The sequence below is a fragment of the Diabrotica virgifera genome, chromosome 1, assembly GCF_917563875.1.
Source record: "Diabrotica virgifera virgifera chromosome 1, PGI_DIABVI_V3a".
NCBI lineage: Eukaryota > Metazoa > Arthropoda > Insecta > Coleoptera > Chrysomelidae > Diabrotica > Diabrotica virgifera.
In genome coordinates, this window is record NC_065443.1 from 282,627,694 (window position 1) to 282,643,935 (window position 16,242).

Below are 16,242 nucleotides of genomic sequence, written 5' to 3' on the forward strand. Positions count from 1 at the left end.
ACTTCCGCAGATAGAGACCCAGCGTAATCGCTTGTTTCTTTGACACGGACGCGTACCACCTAAACTCTTCCCGCGTACCACCAGTGGTACGCGTACCACCGGTTTGGAACTTCTGAGTTAGAGGATACCCCAAGAAACAAAAATGATGTGGTACCAACTTGCGCTTTTATCCTGGGGGTGGATGTTACCCCTTCTCGTGGGTGAACACTATTTTATTAAAAATAACCCCATAATTAGATAGAGGAGTAAATTCTAAGCAAACTTTCTTTTATCAAGTTTATAAATTTTTTATTTAAATAATGTTTCATAATTTAATAAAACATTATTGGTACAGTAAAACCTGTCAATAACGACCACTAAAAATAGAAAACAATTGGCCGTTATAGAAATGTGGCCGCTAATGCTAGGTTTCCTTTTCCACAAATACATAAAATATAATTGAAAATTTATTTATTTTAGTAATTAAAGCAAATCTAATTACATATAATTCTACAAACAAACGGAACATACCTTTCATTAGATATCGCAAATCACTTTGGCTGATTTTGTCTGCATATATATTATGTTTGAGGAATCCCTTTTTTTGTGAGACTGGATATAGGACATTTCTCAAGTATGAATTCACAGTCATGGTATATCGTTGCTATACAGGGATAATAATCTGTGCAATGTTATGGTACAGGCTACGTTAAATATGAAGTAAATGTGGAAGATATACACTGGTTATTCATTTCAATTTAATTTGATTGTTTTTTAATCGTTTACAATATTTAAAAAGATATAAAGTTAGGGATTTCAAAAATAAATTCCGTTCTCACTGGCAGGGAGGGAAATAATAAAGTGTCATACAATAGCATTTCATTACAATGCTCATTACAGGCTGCTCCGTTTGAGAAAACTCATACTCTCAAACTTTGAGAAAACACTCATTCAGTTTCGACCAACCCTGTATTAGCTAAAATTAAACGTTTTGCTAGATTAATAATTTTTAACAATAATAGACTATATTAAAAATCACTTGAATATAAATTGATTTTCGGATGTCAAATCACTACAATTATACAGGGGGTGAATATTGCTATGAAATTTGAAAAAAAAAACGTAATTATCTTTTAAACTACTTCGTATAACATCACAAAACCTGATATTTTAAGAAATAAAACATAGAGGAGAATCCAAAAATGTAAAAATATACAGGGTGTTCCATTAAACAAAAGATAATTTTGTTTCACCCTGTCAATATGGATGGCCCTGTATATTTGGAAATGTATTTAAATTCTGATATTATCTATGCCCCAATCTCACCTAAATAAACTTTTTTCGTATCTCCTACAACAAACGACTAATTGGACTTCCCACAACCTGTATACATACAAAATCTCAGCTATAAAATTTTTTCAAAGAAAATGTTATTGGTTTTTTTTAAATAACTCCGTTAATTTTTGAAATATGAGATTTATCCAAAAACTATTACAAAGCTAAGTAAAAGGTGTATAACACTGTATTAAACATAATTTTCTAAATCCTTTATTTTTTTTTTAAATACAAGGTGAAAGGGCCCCGGTTATATGGTCCTCGCAGTAAAATTTAGGTTTTAAATGTTTCTATCTCGGTTATTTTTTGTCGTAAAAAAATATTAAAAAAAGAAAAAGCTTAAATAAGGTTAAAACTAAAATTTTGTTCTCTACCATTTTTTAAGTATATCGAGTATTTTTGGAGTTATTATCAAAAGAAAATGAAATTCACGAAAATTTGAAAAATTCTAATTTTTTTAATCGTATTTTTTTCAAAAATATGCATTCTAAACCGGTCAAAATTGTTGAAGTTATTACTCATGTTAAAATAAATACAGTTTTAAATGGGTTACTATAAATTTTAATTTTTGTGGAAATGACGTACGTTTCATTTTTCATTCTTCCCTAAAAAATCTGAAAGGGTCCTCTTACTTACATCATAACTTGCTTAATTTTGATGCTATCGACTTCTTATATAGCTTTTTGATAGTTACCTTTAAGGCCATGGGTACATAATTCGCAAATATTTTACGGCTATCCCTACCTTTTCTGTCTTTACATGGCAAATTACGTGTAGTAAAATTCACACTGGTATGGATATGTACATATTACTAGAATGTCATTCTACTTGACAATGTCATAACTAGCTTAAAGAGATGGCTTTTGAATGTTCTTGGATAACTGTTATTTTTTGTATAATTGCAAATTATTAATTCAATTAATAAATGTGATAATTTTTTCACTAGCTATGTATTCAGTGATTGTAATAATTTATATGTACCTACAACAAAAACTAATACTCAATCGAGAAAAGAGGAAAAGTGTTAAAGTGATTTTTTAATAAACGGAATAACTTTTAAATTTTAACGGAAACTTTTTTAATAAATGGAACGCTTACAATTTTGAACATCTTTAACAACAAAATACTTGGATCACAGAATATATCTTGATGTATTCTCTGCTTCTATCTTCCATAAATAATACACAATAAATAACTTTTTATAAAGTTCACCTTTTAAATCAATTATTTATCAAATACACTATATATCAATATTATATTATGTCAAATAATTATTCAAAATTGTCAATGATTGCCAGTGTCTGACTGACAATATTCTATTCGACTGAGTGCGTTGTATGACAAAGATAGATTTGGAAAATTACCACGGACATTGTGTTCATTTTTTTCGAATCCTGAAAAAACCAATAAATATTTTTGAAAAATCTAGACGCAGAATGAAAGACTAAATTATTACCGAGGGCCGAAAGTCCCTTAGAATATATATAAAGTTTATTTTGAATGAGATATTTGAAATTAAAAATAACACTAAATTTTCTCTTAGTTTTTCACCCCTGTAACTTATTAAAATAAGCATTATAGAAGTCCTCAGGGACTTTCGGCCCTCGCTAACAACGCAATCTTTCATTCTGAGTTTAAATTTTTTTAAAATACTTATTAGTTTTCTCAGGATTCGAAGAAAATGAATCCCCATTTGAATAGCATTGCAGCCGAAAAAACGTACCGATCCTCTTAAGTACTTTATTAAAATGTTTAGTATCTATATTTAACAAAGTGCATTATTTTCCTGTTATTTAAGCTTGAATGCTAATATTTGAGTACTCGCGGAAAAAAATATACATTCAATTGCATATAACTCATTTTGTATATGTAATAAAGAATTTTTCGAATAAGGAGCTCATTTATTTTTATATTATCTTCGATTTTGGTAATAACAACTTTTTTGAAGAAACTTATGGTTTTTGAGTAATTTATGAAAAACTGCTTTAAAACATGGATTTTTTTCAGGAAAAGTCAAAACATTTGATCTTTAATAACTCAAAAACTATTGATTTATTGGAATAACTTTATATAACAAATTTTACTTATAATTTGTCCCTCTATCGATTAGTATTATTTTTAATAAAATAATTTCCACCCCCGAGAAGGGGTGGCATCCCCCCCACCCCCCAGGGTAAAAGCGCAAGTTGGCACCATGTCACCTTTGTTTCTTGAGGTATCCTCTACATACTTACCAATTTTCATGAAAATCGATGGAGGTTCAACGAAATCGGAGGTGAAAACCTTCATTGACTCTAGTACCCTAAAATCGTTATACTGTTCTTTTGTTAGACCTCACTTGGAATACTGTTGTAGTATTTGGTCACCTTACTATAATGTTTACGCAGAAAAAATTGAAAAAGTTCAAAATAAATTCCTTAGCTTTTTGGGATTTAAAATTAGAGCTATTAATGGGAGTAACAGGTTTTACAGTTATGACGAAATTAGAGCATTTATAAATATCAATACCCTGGAAGAACGTCGTTATCACCATGATTTGAAAATTCTGTATAGTTTGTTAAATGGTACAGCAAATAGTCATTATTTATTGTCTAAGGTTGGTTTTAAAGTTCCTTCATACAGTCCTCGAAATGCAGTTGAAACCACTTTTCATGTACCATTTCATCGATGTAATTATGGCCTCAATGAACCTATAACTAGAATGTTACGTCTAGCAAATCAAAATACTGAGAAGCTTAATTTTAGTTCCACACCCAACCAATTTATACACGACTTGCAACAAATTAATATTGCCTCTTAATTGTTTTGTTATGTCCACCTTTACCAGTCTGTTTCTAATTTGTTCTTTATGTAATTTATTTATTTTAACTATTATATTTTATGTGTTATATATCGATGGTTAAGAGCACAGATATAGTATGTCCACCTTTTGTTGATTTTAAGATAACATCATAAGAATATTCAGTAGGGTCATATGAATGTTCTGCATAATTATTGTAAGTCCAGAATGATTGTAAATGGGTTAAACCGCCTTGCCAAAATATAGTATTTCCCATTTGTACTAAAAACCGACTTGCACAGATATTTTATGTCCGTTTGAAAGTGCACAAATATAGTATGTTTTGGGACATACAATATTAGTGCTCACGCGATCAAACTTATCATGTCTGTAAATATTGTTTGTCCGGACATGCAGTAACATACCTTATGTTGTATGTCCATGCACATTTTCAAAAAAAAATATTTTTTAACCCAATAATACATACTATTTTAAAAAATATCTAAATTAAGCTAATAATGATACCCGAACTTATTACCCAAATGATATATTGGTATATCAGCAGTATCAAACAAAAAGTAACGAGAAAACTTCAAAAACGTTCTCCTCAACAATTAAGATATTTGGACATACTATATCTGAGCTCTTAACCATCGATATATGACTTATATTTAGTATACTAAATTGTTCCAAAATTTGTAAAAAAATGTAACTGTATTGGACTTGTCCCATGGAAATAAAAAAACAAAACAAGGAAATAGTTACAACTTATTCTCATAGGTATTACCTGTCGAAAAAACGTTTCAGTACCCTGGCTGCTAGAGTGTCATGGAAAAAACCTTATTACCCTGGACTATAATTAAATCTTAACTGTCTTTACCTACCTGCAATTTTACTCACGTATTGAGTACTAGGAAACACATTTGTTTATCTTTACCTAGCTTTATCATATTTTTAATAAATCCCTTCAGTTGGGGGAATTTCCTGACTTTTGAAAACTATCCTATGTCACTCCAATTTACAAAGCAGGTAATAAAGCTGACATAACGAATTATCGTCCTATTTCTATTCTCGGCACAATTCCCAAGGTATTTGAGAGTATTGTTACTGATTACCTTAATTATGACTGCTCTTGGATACTAAATTCTCAACAGTTCGGATTTTCTTGTGGTAAATCAGCAGAACTTAGTTTGTTGCTTTATGTTGATACCTTGTCTGAAGCTTTGGAGAGGGGGTTGCAGATTGATTCAGTGTATACTGACTTCTCCAAGGCTTTTGATAGGGTGAACCATGATCTTTTGTTACATAAGCTCAAATTATATGGCATAGAAGGTTCTGTGTTGAAGTGGTTGGGCAGTTACCTAACAAATAGAACACAGCAGGTTAGGGTTAATCATCATTCATCATCATCAACCCGTACGCGTTCACTGCTGGACATAGGTCTCCCTCAGCTCTTTCCATCTTTCTCTGTTTTGTGCGGCTTGCATCCAGTTGCCGACAATACGTTTCAGATCGTCAGCCCATCTGGTTGGTGGTCGTCCTCTGCTCCGTAGTGCTTCTTCTCGTGGCCTCCACTCGACAATACGTTTTGTCCATCGGTTGTCTGACAATCTGGCGACGTGTCCTGCCCAATTCCACTTGAGCGACGCGATTCTTTCGACGGCGTCCGCTGTTTTTGTTCTACGACGTATTTCTTCGTTTGGGATTCGGTCCCTCAGGGAGACACCCAACATCTGGCGCTCCATAGCCCTTTGAGTTATGCGAATCTTGTTCACTACCTTTTTTGTGAGTGTTAATGTTTCCGCTCCATAAGTGAGTACAGGCAATACACACTGGTCAAAGATTTTCCTTTTCATGCATATGGGTAAGTCCGATTTAAATACATAGCTCAGTTTACCAAACGCTGCCCAGGCTAATCCTATGCGACGTGGGAGCTCGCACGTCTGGTTATCTCTTCCCAATCGAATTTCATGTCCCAAGTACTTATAAGATGCAGTCTGCTCAATATTCATTCCATCAAGAACAATATTACGATTTAGCACCAGATTAGTCATTATTTGTGTCTTGTTGATGTTAATCTTTAGTCCGACCTCTAAGGAAGCGTGATATAACTTGTTCAACATTATTATTGCATCATCCATACGATCGGCTATAAGGACGATGTCATCTGCGAATCTCAAATGACTGAGCTTCTCTCCATTTATGTTGATACCATATTCGTTCAGATCTGCCTTCTTAAAACTGTGTTCTAAAAGGGTTGTGAACAGCTTTGGTGAGATGGTGTCTCCTTGCCGTACTCCTCGCTGTATACAGAATTTATTTGTTTGTTGATTAGATAGTCTTACGCTAGCCGTTGCGTTGTGGTAGATATATTTTATCATGTTAGTATAGCGATAATCTATTCGGCATTCTGTCAATGCTTTTAACATTTTCTGCTGGTTTATGGTATCGAACGCTTTCTCGTAGTCCACGAATATCAGTGCCAATGGTTTGTTGTATTCCGCAGACTTCTCGATCAAGTTTTTTATTACCAGTAAGTGGTCGTTAGTGCTGTATCCGGATCTGTAACCTAATCATCATTACTCCAACACTTTTCTAGTAACCTCTGGTGTACCTCAGGGCTCTCATTTGGGTCCACTTTTGTTTAACCTGTATATTAACGACATCGTCACCTGCTTCTCTAACACTTCTGCTCTCTTATTCGCTGATGATCTTAAATGTTATCAAATCATTAATAATCAAGATGATGCAATATCATTGCAATCAGATTTAGATAATTTAGCCAACTGGTGTCTTGATAATGGGATGGATTTGAATGTCAACAAGTATCACATTATCCGGTTTTGTCGGAATCATCATTTATCAGTATTTAATTATACCATAAATGATCAATTATTGGATACGGTAGAGTCAATTAAAGATTTAGGTGTTGTTCTTGATTCCTCTCTGAGCTTTAACCATCACATCAACAATATTACTCAAAGATCCATGAAAATGCTTGGCTTTGTTAAAAGGACAACTCGTGATTTCACGAACGTGTTCGCTATTAAAATGCTCTATTGTTCTTTAGTCAGGACGCACCTTGACTACTGTTCTCCAGTTTGGTCCCCACATTATTTACACCTCAAGAACAAACTTGATAGTGTTCAACATAATTTTCTTAGATATATTGGGTTCAAAAAACACATCAATTATAATTATACAGATATGGAACGATTTTTGAATATCTCTTCTCTGGATGTCCGTAGGAAGCGTAAAGATCTTACAGTATTGTTTAATATTATCAATGGCATATATTACTGCCCTGAACTCCTTGCTAAAATATTGTTGTTTGTTCCACCACGATCAACAAGACAAATTCAAACCTTTCATATTTCTTTTCATAGATATAATTACTCATATTTTACTTTTGTTCCTAGAACACTAAGACTTGCTAACTACCTAGGTGACCTTTTACTTTTTGGTAACTCTGTTGATGTTTTTAAGAACCATTTAACCAAATTAAATATTTAGCAATGTCATAACCTTGTTATTTGTTAGTAATTAATGTTTTGTAATTATTTTACTTTGTCATGTCTTTTTAAATGTTTTGTACTCTCTCATTTTATTCTTATATATTCAACACTGTAATTATCAATATCTTATTAATGTATTACCGAATTGGGCTTGCCCGTATAAATAAAAATAAAAAGAAAAGAAAAAAAAATTAATGTGTTGTGGAATGCATATTATAGATTCCCCATGTTTATGCATTTATCACCCTTTTTCCTTGCAAAATTTTATAAGGATAGGGTATACGTATAATTGAGCATCTGTTTCCGACCTAAGAAATCTAAAAGATTTTATTTTTAAATATTACTTGTTTGAAAATGGAGTCACTTGGGTTTCGCCTAAATTTTATTGGAGGTCGCTATTGTGTCTTTACGTTAATTATTTTATTGTAATTGGCATACACGGCGACAATATTTGATTCCTATTCAGAGCACCACTACAGGCTGTCCTGAAGATACCAAGAGGTTGAAATGGCCATAGACAGATGGTAGTGGTCTCTGAATCGTAATTATATCTTAACTGCCTTTACCTATAATGTAATTACTTGAGTAAAGCGGCCCCTAAACGGTCAATATTAACATCAATATATTGTACAATAATATTAGTAGGTCAACCCACACGATGAAATATTATTGCATAATAAATTAGTTCCTGACTGAAACTGGTCCTGTCAACATGTGGAAAAAGACAGATAGTTGTGTGGCTATTGCATTAGTTGTATGTCTCTATAAAAAGGATGAAGGAAAATAAATGCAGGTGGAAGAAGGAATAGTTTAAATAAAAGAAATAAATACACTCAAGAAAATTTATTGATTTACCCAAAGCACAATTCACCAAAATAAAAATTCACCAAAATAAAAATTCACGGAAATTGTATAAATAATAGTATATTGTACAACAAGTAAGAAAAAAGACATATTTCCCACAAGAGGGAAAATTTTGGAAAAATTTTGATCTGAAAATTTGTGTACATACTCCTTGAACAATGACAAACATCATTCTGTAGTTTTTTTTTCCAAATTTTAAAAAAAAATTTCTGACAAAAGGGAAAATTTTGGACCCATTATTTTTGTCAGACAAGTGATCCAGTACGCATTACACATGTAAAAAAAGTACACAATAAAAATGACATATGTGTTAACAAATAAAAAAATTCTAGGAAATTGACATCTTGGATATGCCCTGTGAATATTGTCAGACAAGGTTACCACATTATTGTAAAAAGGTTTTCCGGTACTTATTATTTTCATAATTTTGACATATTTATGAACAAAATTGTTGTGGCTGTTTATATTATGATGAAAACCATTGGGTGCGTTCGGACGACCACAGCAGCTGGACAGCTGAGCCAGCAGTAGCTGTCAGACATCACCGCTGGAAGCCAGCCGCTGAGAGATTTACTAAGCTTTCCCTATCACGGCTGGATACAACCACTCAGCTGATTTCTGCTGACAGCCAGCCGCTATGGTCGTCCGAACGCATCCATTGATTAAAATAAAATGACCAATGTGGATATAAATTTTTTTCTTGCATAAAATTGACAACTTCGTGACAGCTTGACAAACAAACGCCCCACTACCATAATGCACCAAGCTCCAAATTTGTCAGAGTCCACCCAACTAACAAGTACAAAAAGTTTGGGGGGTGTGGTCATAAATAATAATTCTATGTGGGGTAATGTGGGCCCAAGGACCATAAATAATAAATATTGATGGTTCAGAATACAAGTGATGCAAGTCCATATTTGTATTTTTTAGGGTAATGACATTCAATTTGTTCCAGTAGAAGTTGTTTGGGGCTGGGGCCAACAAAAGCAAAGTAAATGCCTAAGTTATCCATTGACCTTTTTAAATGAAATACATACTTTTAAAAATGTTAACAGGTAATAGCTAATTTTGTTATGAAGCGTTAACTTTAAACTTCTGTAACTCAAATTTAGTTAAAGTGGACTTGGTTCACTTGTATTTTGAACCCTGGATATGTCACTATTATACTAACCTTTTTCAGCTTCTTGGCTTTTTTCAAATGGATTAAGTTTATTTCCATGTTGTTCTATCTCAGTAGTTATAGGACAATTCTTCAAATCTAAAGAATATGCATCATGAGTACTTTGCCTATTGGATTCATCTTGAATTTCACATTTCAACTCATCCAAATCATTATACTCTATTTCTATTTTACACGTTTCCTCGTTAATTTCTTGCTTTATTTCCATTTCCATTTAATTACAGTTGATTTTATGTATTCCAATAATAATTTTACACCCGCAAACGCCGTTAAAACAAAAATGTAAAAATGCCGTTTTGAAGTTTTGAGTTTGTCTCCTTGACACTTGACAGCTTGTGTTGGATTGGCTAGCAGTTGGCTAGTCACAAATCACCATGCACATGCACCCCATGCACCCAACATTCACATAGTTCTTCCACTCTATCTTTGCCCATGCAGGAAATCATTCACGAATTACTTTTTATAAAGGTCTCAGTTTCACAGAAACTAAGCTTTGTTTTTAAACCAAGAGGAGTAACTAAAAAGTCTGATTCACACCCAAGAAAGTCACTAGAACTATCACCAAATACATCTTTTTTGGTTGATCATAGGTTTATTCCAACACGACCGAGAACCGTCACGAAACGGTAACGCTCCTGCGCAGTAAACAAAATCCGTTCCAACAAAAATATGATCGTCATCGGATCGTCCTTCCCACATCGGGCAAATGCATATACAGTATGTCCCTGTAAAGGCTAATTTTCACAGATCCGATATCCGAAGACACGAAATACGAATTTTTTTCTTACGATTATATTTGATTGTCGTATCCGAAATTTTTTGACATTTGTGTAATATGTCAGATTATGATATTTGATACAAATGTTTGCTGTTGGATATTGAACAGGAACAGATAGATAGTTTTATTTCGATTTTATTCTTATTATTGTTTGGATCATCATGGATTCGTCAAATTATCTGTTTGAAGAGGATAAAAATGTGAGTTATTGTTAGAAGTACCATCACATCCATTTTTAATTAACTGTTTTTAATGGAAAATAAGCCACAATTTTACTAAAAAATAAAATCATTTTTTTTTATTAAAATTGTGGCTTATTTCTCATTAAAAATAGTTAATTACAAAAATACCACAAGAAAATAGTTTCAGAACAACATCCATTTATAATTACGATTTTGTTGTTCCATTTCAATATATCAAAAACATAAACACTTCACAAAAGTAAGGTTCAAGACGTTCAAGATAGAATGTCAACAGTGTCAAAATTCATCCGATTTTCGTGCAAAAGTTAAAATAATTTTAACTTATTCCGATGACTTTTTAATTTCGTACGAAAACCCAACTGTCACTTTTCAGCCAATGAAATTCTCTGAAATTTCTATCGTATCATCGTACCGTTGGACCTAGTATACCGTAGTAACCTAGCATACAGCATGTCCCTGTAAGTTGTATCCATATGGAAAACTTTTTTATTATTAACTTTACGAAAAAAAGTTATTCTTTATAAAAAGCTCTGCATGGTCCAAAACCTAAGATTTAACCATCAAATATAAAAAATTTTGAATATTATACGAGGTATGTCAAAAAGTTTGAATTTCACTCAAGAGTAAAGTAGCTTTATTTTTCACAATATTGAAAATTGCTATTATGAAAAGTTGTTTGGAATTAAAAACTGTATTCTAGTCTGCAATTACATCCTTCTAAATGAAAATTTTTTTTTGAAAAATTATGGATAACTAACATTATTTTCAGTTAGTTTAATTCAGATAACTCTTTTATTATTAATTTTACGAAAAAAAGTGATTCTTAATAAAAAGTTCTGCATGGTCTAAAATCTAAAATACAACCATTTTTTGTCAAATTTTATCAATTTTATACGAGGTATGTCAAAAAATATGAAATTCGCTCAAGAGTAAAATACGTTTATTTTTCACAATATCGAAAATTGTTATTATGAAAAGTTATTTAGAATTAAAAACTATGTTTCAGTATGTAATTCCATCCTTCTAATTGAAATATTCTGAACTAGAAAGGTACTTTACTTTTGATCTAAATTTATCTTTTTTGACATACCTCGTATAAAATTGATAAAATTTGATATAAGATGGTTGTATTTTAAGTTTTAGATCATCCAGAACTTTTTATTAGAATCACTTTTTTTTCGTAAAATTAATAATAAAAGAGATCGGAATTGAAATAACTGAAAAAATAAGGAGTTATCAATAATTTTTCAAAAAAAAAATTTTTTTCAATTAGAAGGATGTAATTGCATATCATAATATAGTTTTTAATTCCAAACAACTTTTCATAATAGCAATTTCCAATATTACGAAAAATAAAGCTACTTTACTCCTGAGTGAAATTCAAACTTTTTGACATACCTCGTATAATATTTAAAAAATTTGATATTTGATGGTTAAATCTTAGGTTTTGGACCATGCAGAGCTTTTTATAAAGAATAACTTTTTTTCGTAAAATTAATAATAAAAAAGTTTTCCATATGGATACAACTTACAGGGACATACTGTATGCTAGGTTGGACTGACTTGCAAATTTTGAGCCTTTTTGCAAATCGAAAGCGGGAATCGTGATCGACTAAAAGCATACAAGCTGTCACCAACAAAAGTGATAATGGGTGCGTTCGGACGACCATAGCGGCTGGCTGTCAGCAGAAATCGGCTGAGTGGTTGTATCCAGCCGTGATAGGGAAAGCTTAGTAAATCTCTCAGCGGCTGGCTTCCAGCGGTGACGTCTGACAGCTACTGCTGGCTCAGCTGTCCAGCCGCTGTGGTCGTCCGAACGCACCCAATGATAGATAAATCAGTTATCAGTCAGATAAAGACCGCGTCCCACCATCAAATAATTTGATCATACAGTTTGAGCAAACTCCGGAAGTACGTCAAAGTGACGTCACAATTGCAATTTTTTTTGAAATTTTAAAAATCTGTGCTCTTACTATCCGTCTAGTTTCATCAAATTTTTTGTATTGAGTTGTCTAACTTGTTTGTACTTTATTTAAAATTAAAATTTTTCATTATTATCCACAATGAACACTCAGGATGTGACGTCACTAACTGTCACTTTCAGTTTGCTCAAACAGTTTGAGCAAACTCCGGAAGTACGTCAAAGTGACGGCAGAATTGCAGTTTTTTTGAAATTCTAAAAATCTGTGCTCTCACTATCAGTCTAGTTTGATCAAATTTTTTTGTATTGAGTTGTCTAACTTGTTTGTACTTTATTTAAAATTAAAATTTTTCATTATTATCCACAATGAACACTCAGGATGTGACGTCACTAACTGTCACTTTCAGTTTGCTCAAACCAGTTTGATCAAATTATTTGATGGTGGGACGCGGCCTTTACCGTTCCAACATCGGTTTCCAAATTACCGCCATGCGACGATACAATTACGAACATGCGCACAACAAACGGTACAAGTAGTTTCGTGACCGTTCAAAAGTTCATGTTGGAACAAACCTCAGATCTGCCTTGACGATAATCCATTAATATTATAATTATACTAAGTGTCCAATATCAAACATTCAATATTCATATCCGATATTGAACAGTATATTTTTATCACCCCGTATATCACATGAGCCAAGTTGTTATGGTATAATACATGTACGGGTTTCTATTTAGTTCACGAATTGTAAATTGTAAACAATAATTCGGGCAATTGCATTATTTAATTTGATGATCAAATATATTTCTTTGTTCTCAATATTTGTAAACATGCTCAGCGCGTGGCTTGACACCAATACTAAGTGCCACCGCTGAGAAAGAATACACATTTAGAATCATTCTCAAGAATCACGTCAACCAGGCCAGAAGTGCCTTTAACTTCAGTCTTGATCAGTCCTCAACTAAGCGCGTACCAGTCAGTATTCAAAGTTCTCCCGGGGTAAAAATTTACCCTAGTGTCGGTTCCATCAATAAATACCTTTATCGCTATTTGGTGTTTCCCTTACTTTTATACACTAAGCTTTGTTTTTAAACCAAGAGGAGTAAACTAAAAAGACACTCACACCCAAGAAAGTCCTTAGAAATATCACAAAATACATCTTTTTAGTTGATCATATCGGCCTTTGACGGTAATCCATAAATATTATATTATACTAATACGTAGCTAAAGAGTTCTAAAAACAACTGTTTCTTTATATAAAATACGAGTAAAAATCTAAAAATTAAAGGAATAAAGCAGAAAATACATATATCTTAATTAACCTATGAAATGCCCATAGTGTTAAAATTTTATAAATGTCATTAGTGTCAAAATTTGATAACAGTGGAATAAACTTGCATATGAGGTTGGACCAATTACAAACAAGCTTTACGGCGCGGTAAATTTGAATTACTCCTCTTGGTTTAAAAACAGACTATAATACGCCGGTGAAGAGTTCTAAAAACAACTTATATTATTTATACTAAGGATTTCCACCGTTCTCACTGTATTCCTTCACACTTCTCTTGCACTTTATCTCTGAAGGATCTTCGGTGTCTGCCTCTCTTCCTTTTTCCTATCGGGCTCCGCTCTGTTATGCGGTTTATCCAACGATTTTGGCCTGCCCTTCTGACATGTCCGTACCAGGTAAATCTCTTCTGTTCGATGTAGTCTATTATGTCTGAGTTCACTCCCATTCTTGTCTTAATCTCTATTATGTTATTTATTCTATCTCTCCCTGTTACTCTGCAGCTTTTCCTTAGGAATTCCATCTCTGTTGATGTTATTTTATTTTGTGGGTTTATTTTTATTTATTGTCCAATTTTTACACCCATAAGTGAGGATACTTCTTGTCATTGTAGTATATATTCTTCTTTTTGTTTTATTTTATAAGATATTATCTAATGAATACCGCTCGGTGATGGAGGGTTTATTCGAGGTTTTGTAGGGAGAAAGCGGGGGTTTCTTAAGGGGCCACATAGCTTGGGTTGCCTAGGGGCCTCAAGATTCTTAATCCGGGACTACGCGGAACTATAAACAATACGTCTAGTTTCAAAATAAAAAATTAGGTCTCAAGTGCTTTGGTTACAGAGATATGTGACATAATGTTAACATTGTCATTAAATGGGACTTCAGGTGCCCTTAAATAAAACAAATCTCACATTTCTAACATTTTTCTCCAGTGTGCACTGTGCACTCTCAAATGTCTTTTCAAATGACATGCTTGACTAGTGATGTAAGAAGAGAATATTCTCGGCCAGAAAATTCTCCCCGAGAATTTACAAAAACCGAAATAAAAATAAAAATTAGATACGGGTCAAATTATTATAATTTAAAAAAATATTTACATATATTGTTTTTGCCAATTCAGCTAGTATATTTTTTGCATCTCAAACATTATTATTCTTGAAGCCCAAACATCTACTTGCAGCTCCGCGCACTAAATGTTTGTTCGCTTTGGTCGGCCGGGGAACCACGCGATTTTAAATACAATCTCCGAAAATCAAAGTAGCCGGGGGGCTGGGGAATCCCATGAACCACTAGCAACAGTGCCGGATTTACTACTAGGCCGCGGCCTAGGGCCGCAAGCAAAAGGGGGCCGCAGCGTTTTGTAAAAAAAACTTTTTTGGCAAAAATTGAATTTTTATTTTCCAAAATTAATTAATAATTACCGTTACTGTTACTTTTGTATATAAACAATACAATCTAATTAAAATAACCAATATTCATATCAAAAATAAATATTAACGCTTGCCAGGGTATAGGAGGCTATAGATTGTAGGTGGATTGTGGAAAGTTCTAGGAATGTGATGAATTTATGTAATCCGCACTGGCATATGGCAGGGGCCCCGTGTGATAAGTCACTTCCTTTCTTATCAAGGCGGCGGCAAAATAATACATTGTGAAGTAAAAAGGGATGTTACTAGTAGAGGTGGAAATTAGCGATATAGACGTATAAATTTACATTACATAGTTTCCCATCACCAGACGTATCGCATGAGTATGACAACTGTCACTGTGACAGGAGAATTTCATAAAATACTCCTGTCACAGACGTCTAAAGATGGGAAACTATATAATTTAATGTTAATTTATAGGTTTATATCGATAATTTCCACCTCTACTAGTTTCATCTCTTTTTATTTTACAATGTATTATGTTTTCCATCTTTTGCGTTATTTTGCCGGTTATTAGCGCGCTTATCACTGTATTTTGTTTACATTATTTTGCGAGTCTTTTAGAGATTTATTGGAACATATATATATATATATATATATATATATATATATATATATATATACAGTGGAACCTCGATTATCCATCTCTCCGTTAACCGTCACCTCCGTTAACCGTCAAGGTACATACAGAAGTTGTATTGACTGCATAAGCAAAAATTTTAATGTAAAAAAATTAAAAAAAGTTAATTTGATTTGTGATGAGGACACAAACGGCTATCCATTGCTGATAGATAAAGAAATCGTTGAAATGGCAACATAGACGGATCAAACAGATTCAGAAGCTGACACAGACTTGGAATTTGACTGTAACTATGTTGATGAACCTATTGTAACTGACAAAGATTTGCATAAATAATCTAGAAAAGCTGCCTCGCATATGCAATAATTCATCGAGAGGTATTCTCAACAA

General features: G+C 32.8%; 1 protein-coding gene across 3 annotated transcripts in view; it reads right to left on the reverse strand.

Moving 5' to 3' along the window:
- Nucleotides 1-10,510, reverse strand: part of LOC126879137 (zinc finger protein 235-like) — an 80,541-nt gene extending 70,031 nt beyond the window's left edge. Inside the window, exon 1 of one of the 3 annotated variants that reach the window (XM_050642114.1) lies at nucleotides 9,644-10,498. In XM_050642114.1, coding sequence (XP_050498071.1) covers nucleotides 9,644-9,866 — 223 coding nt within the window. In that variant the 5' untranslated portion in view covers nucleotides 9,867-10,498. Of the gene's footprint in view, nucleotides 1-9,643 lie in introns of all 3 variants that reach the window. The other 2 variants (XM_050642113.1, XM_050642115.1) reach the window with 2 other exon arrangements.
- Nucleotides 10,511-16,242: the final 5,732 nt, after the last annotated feature.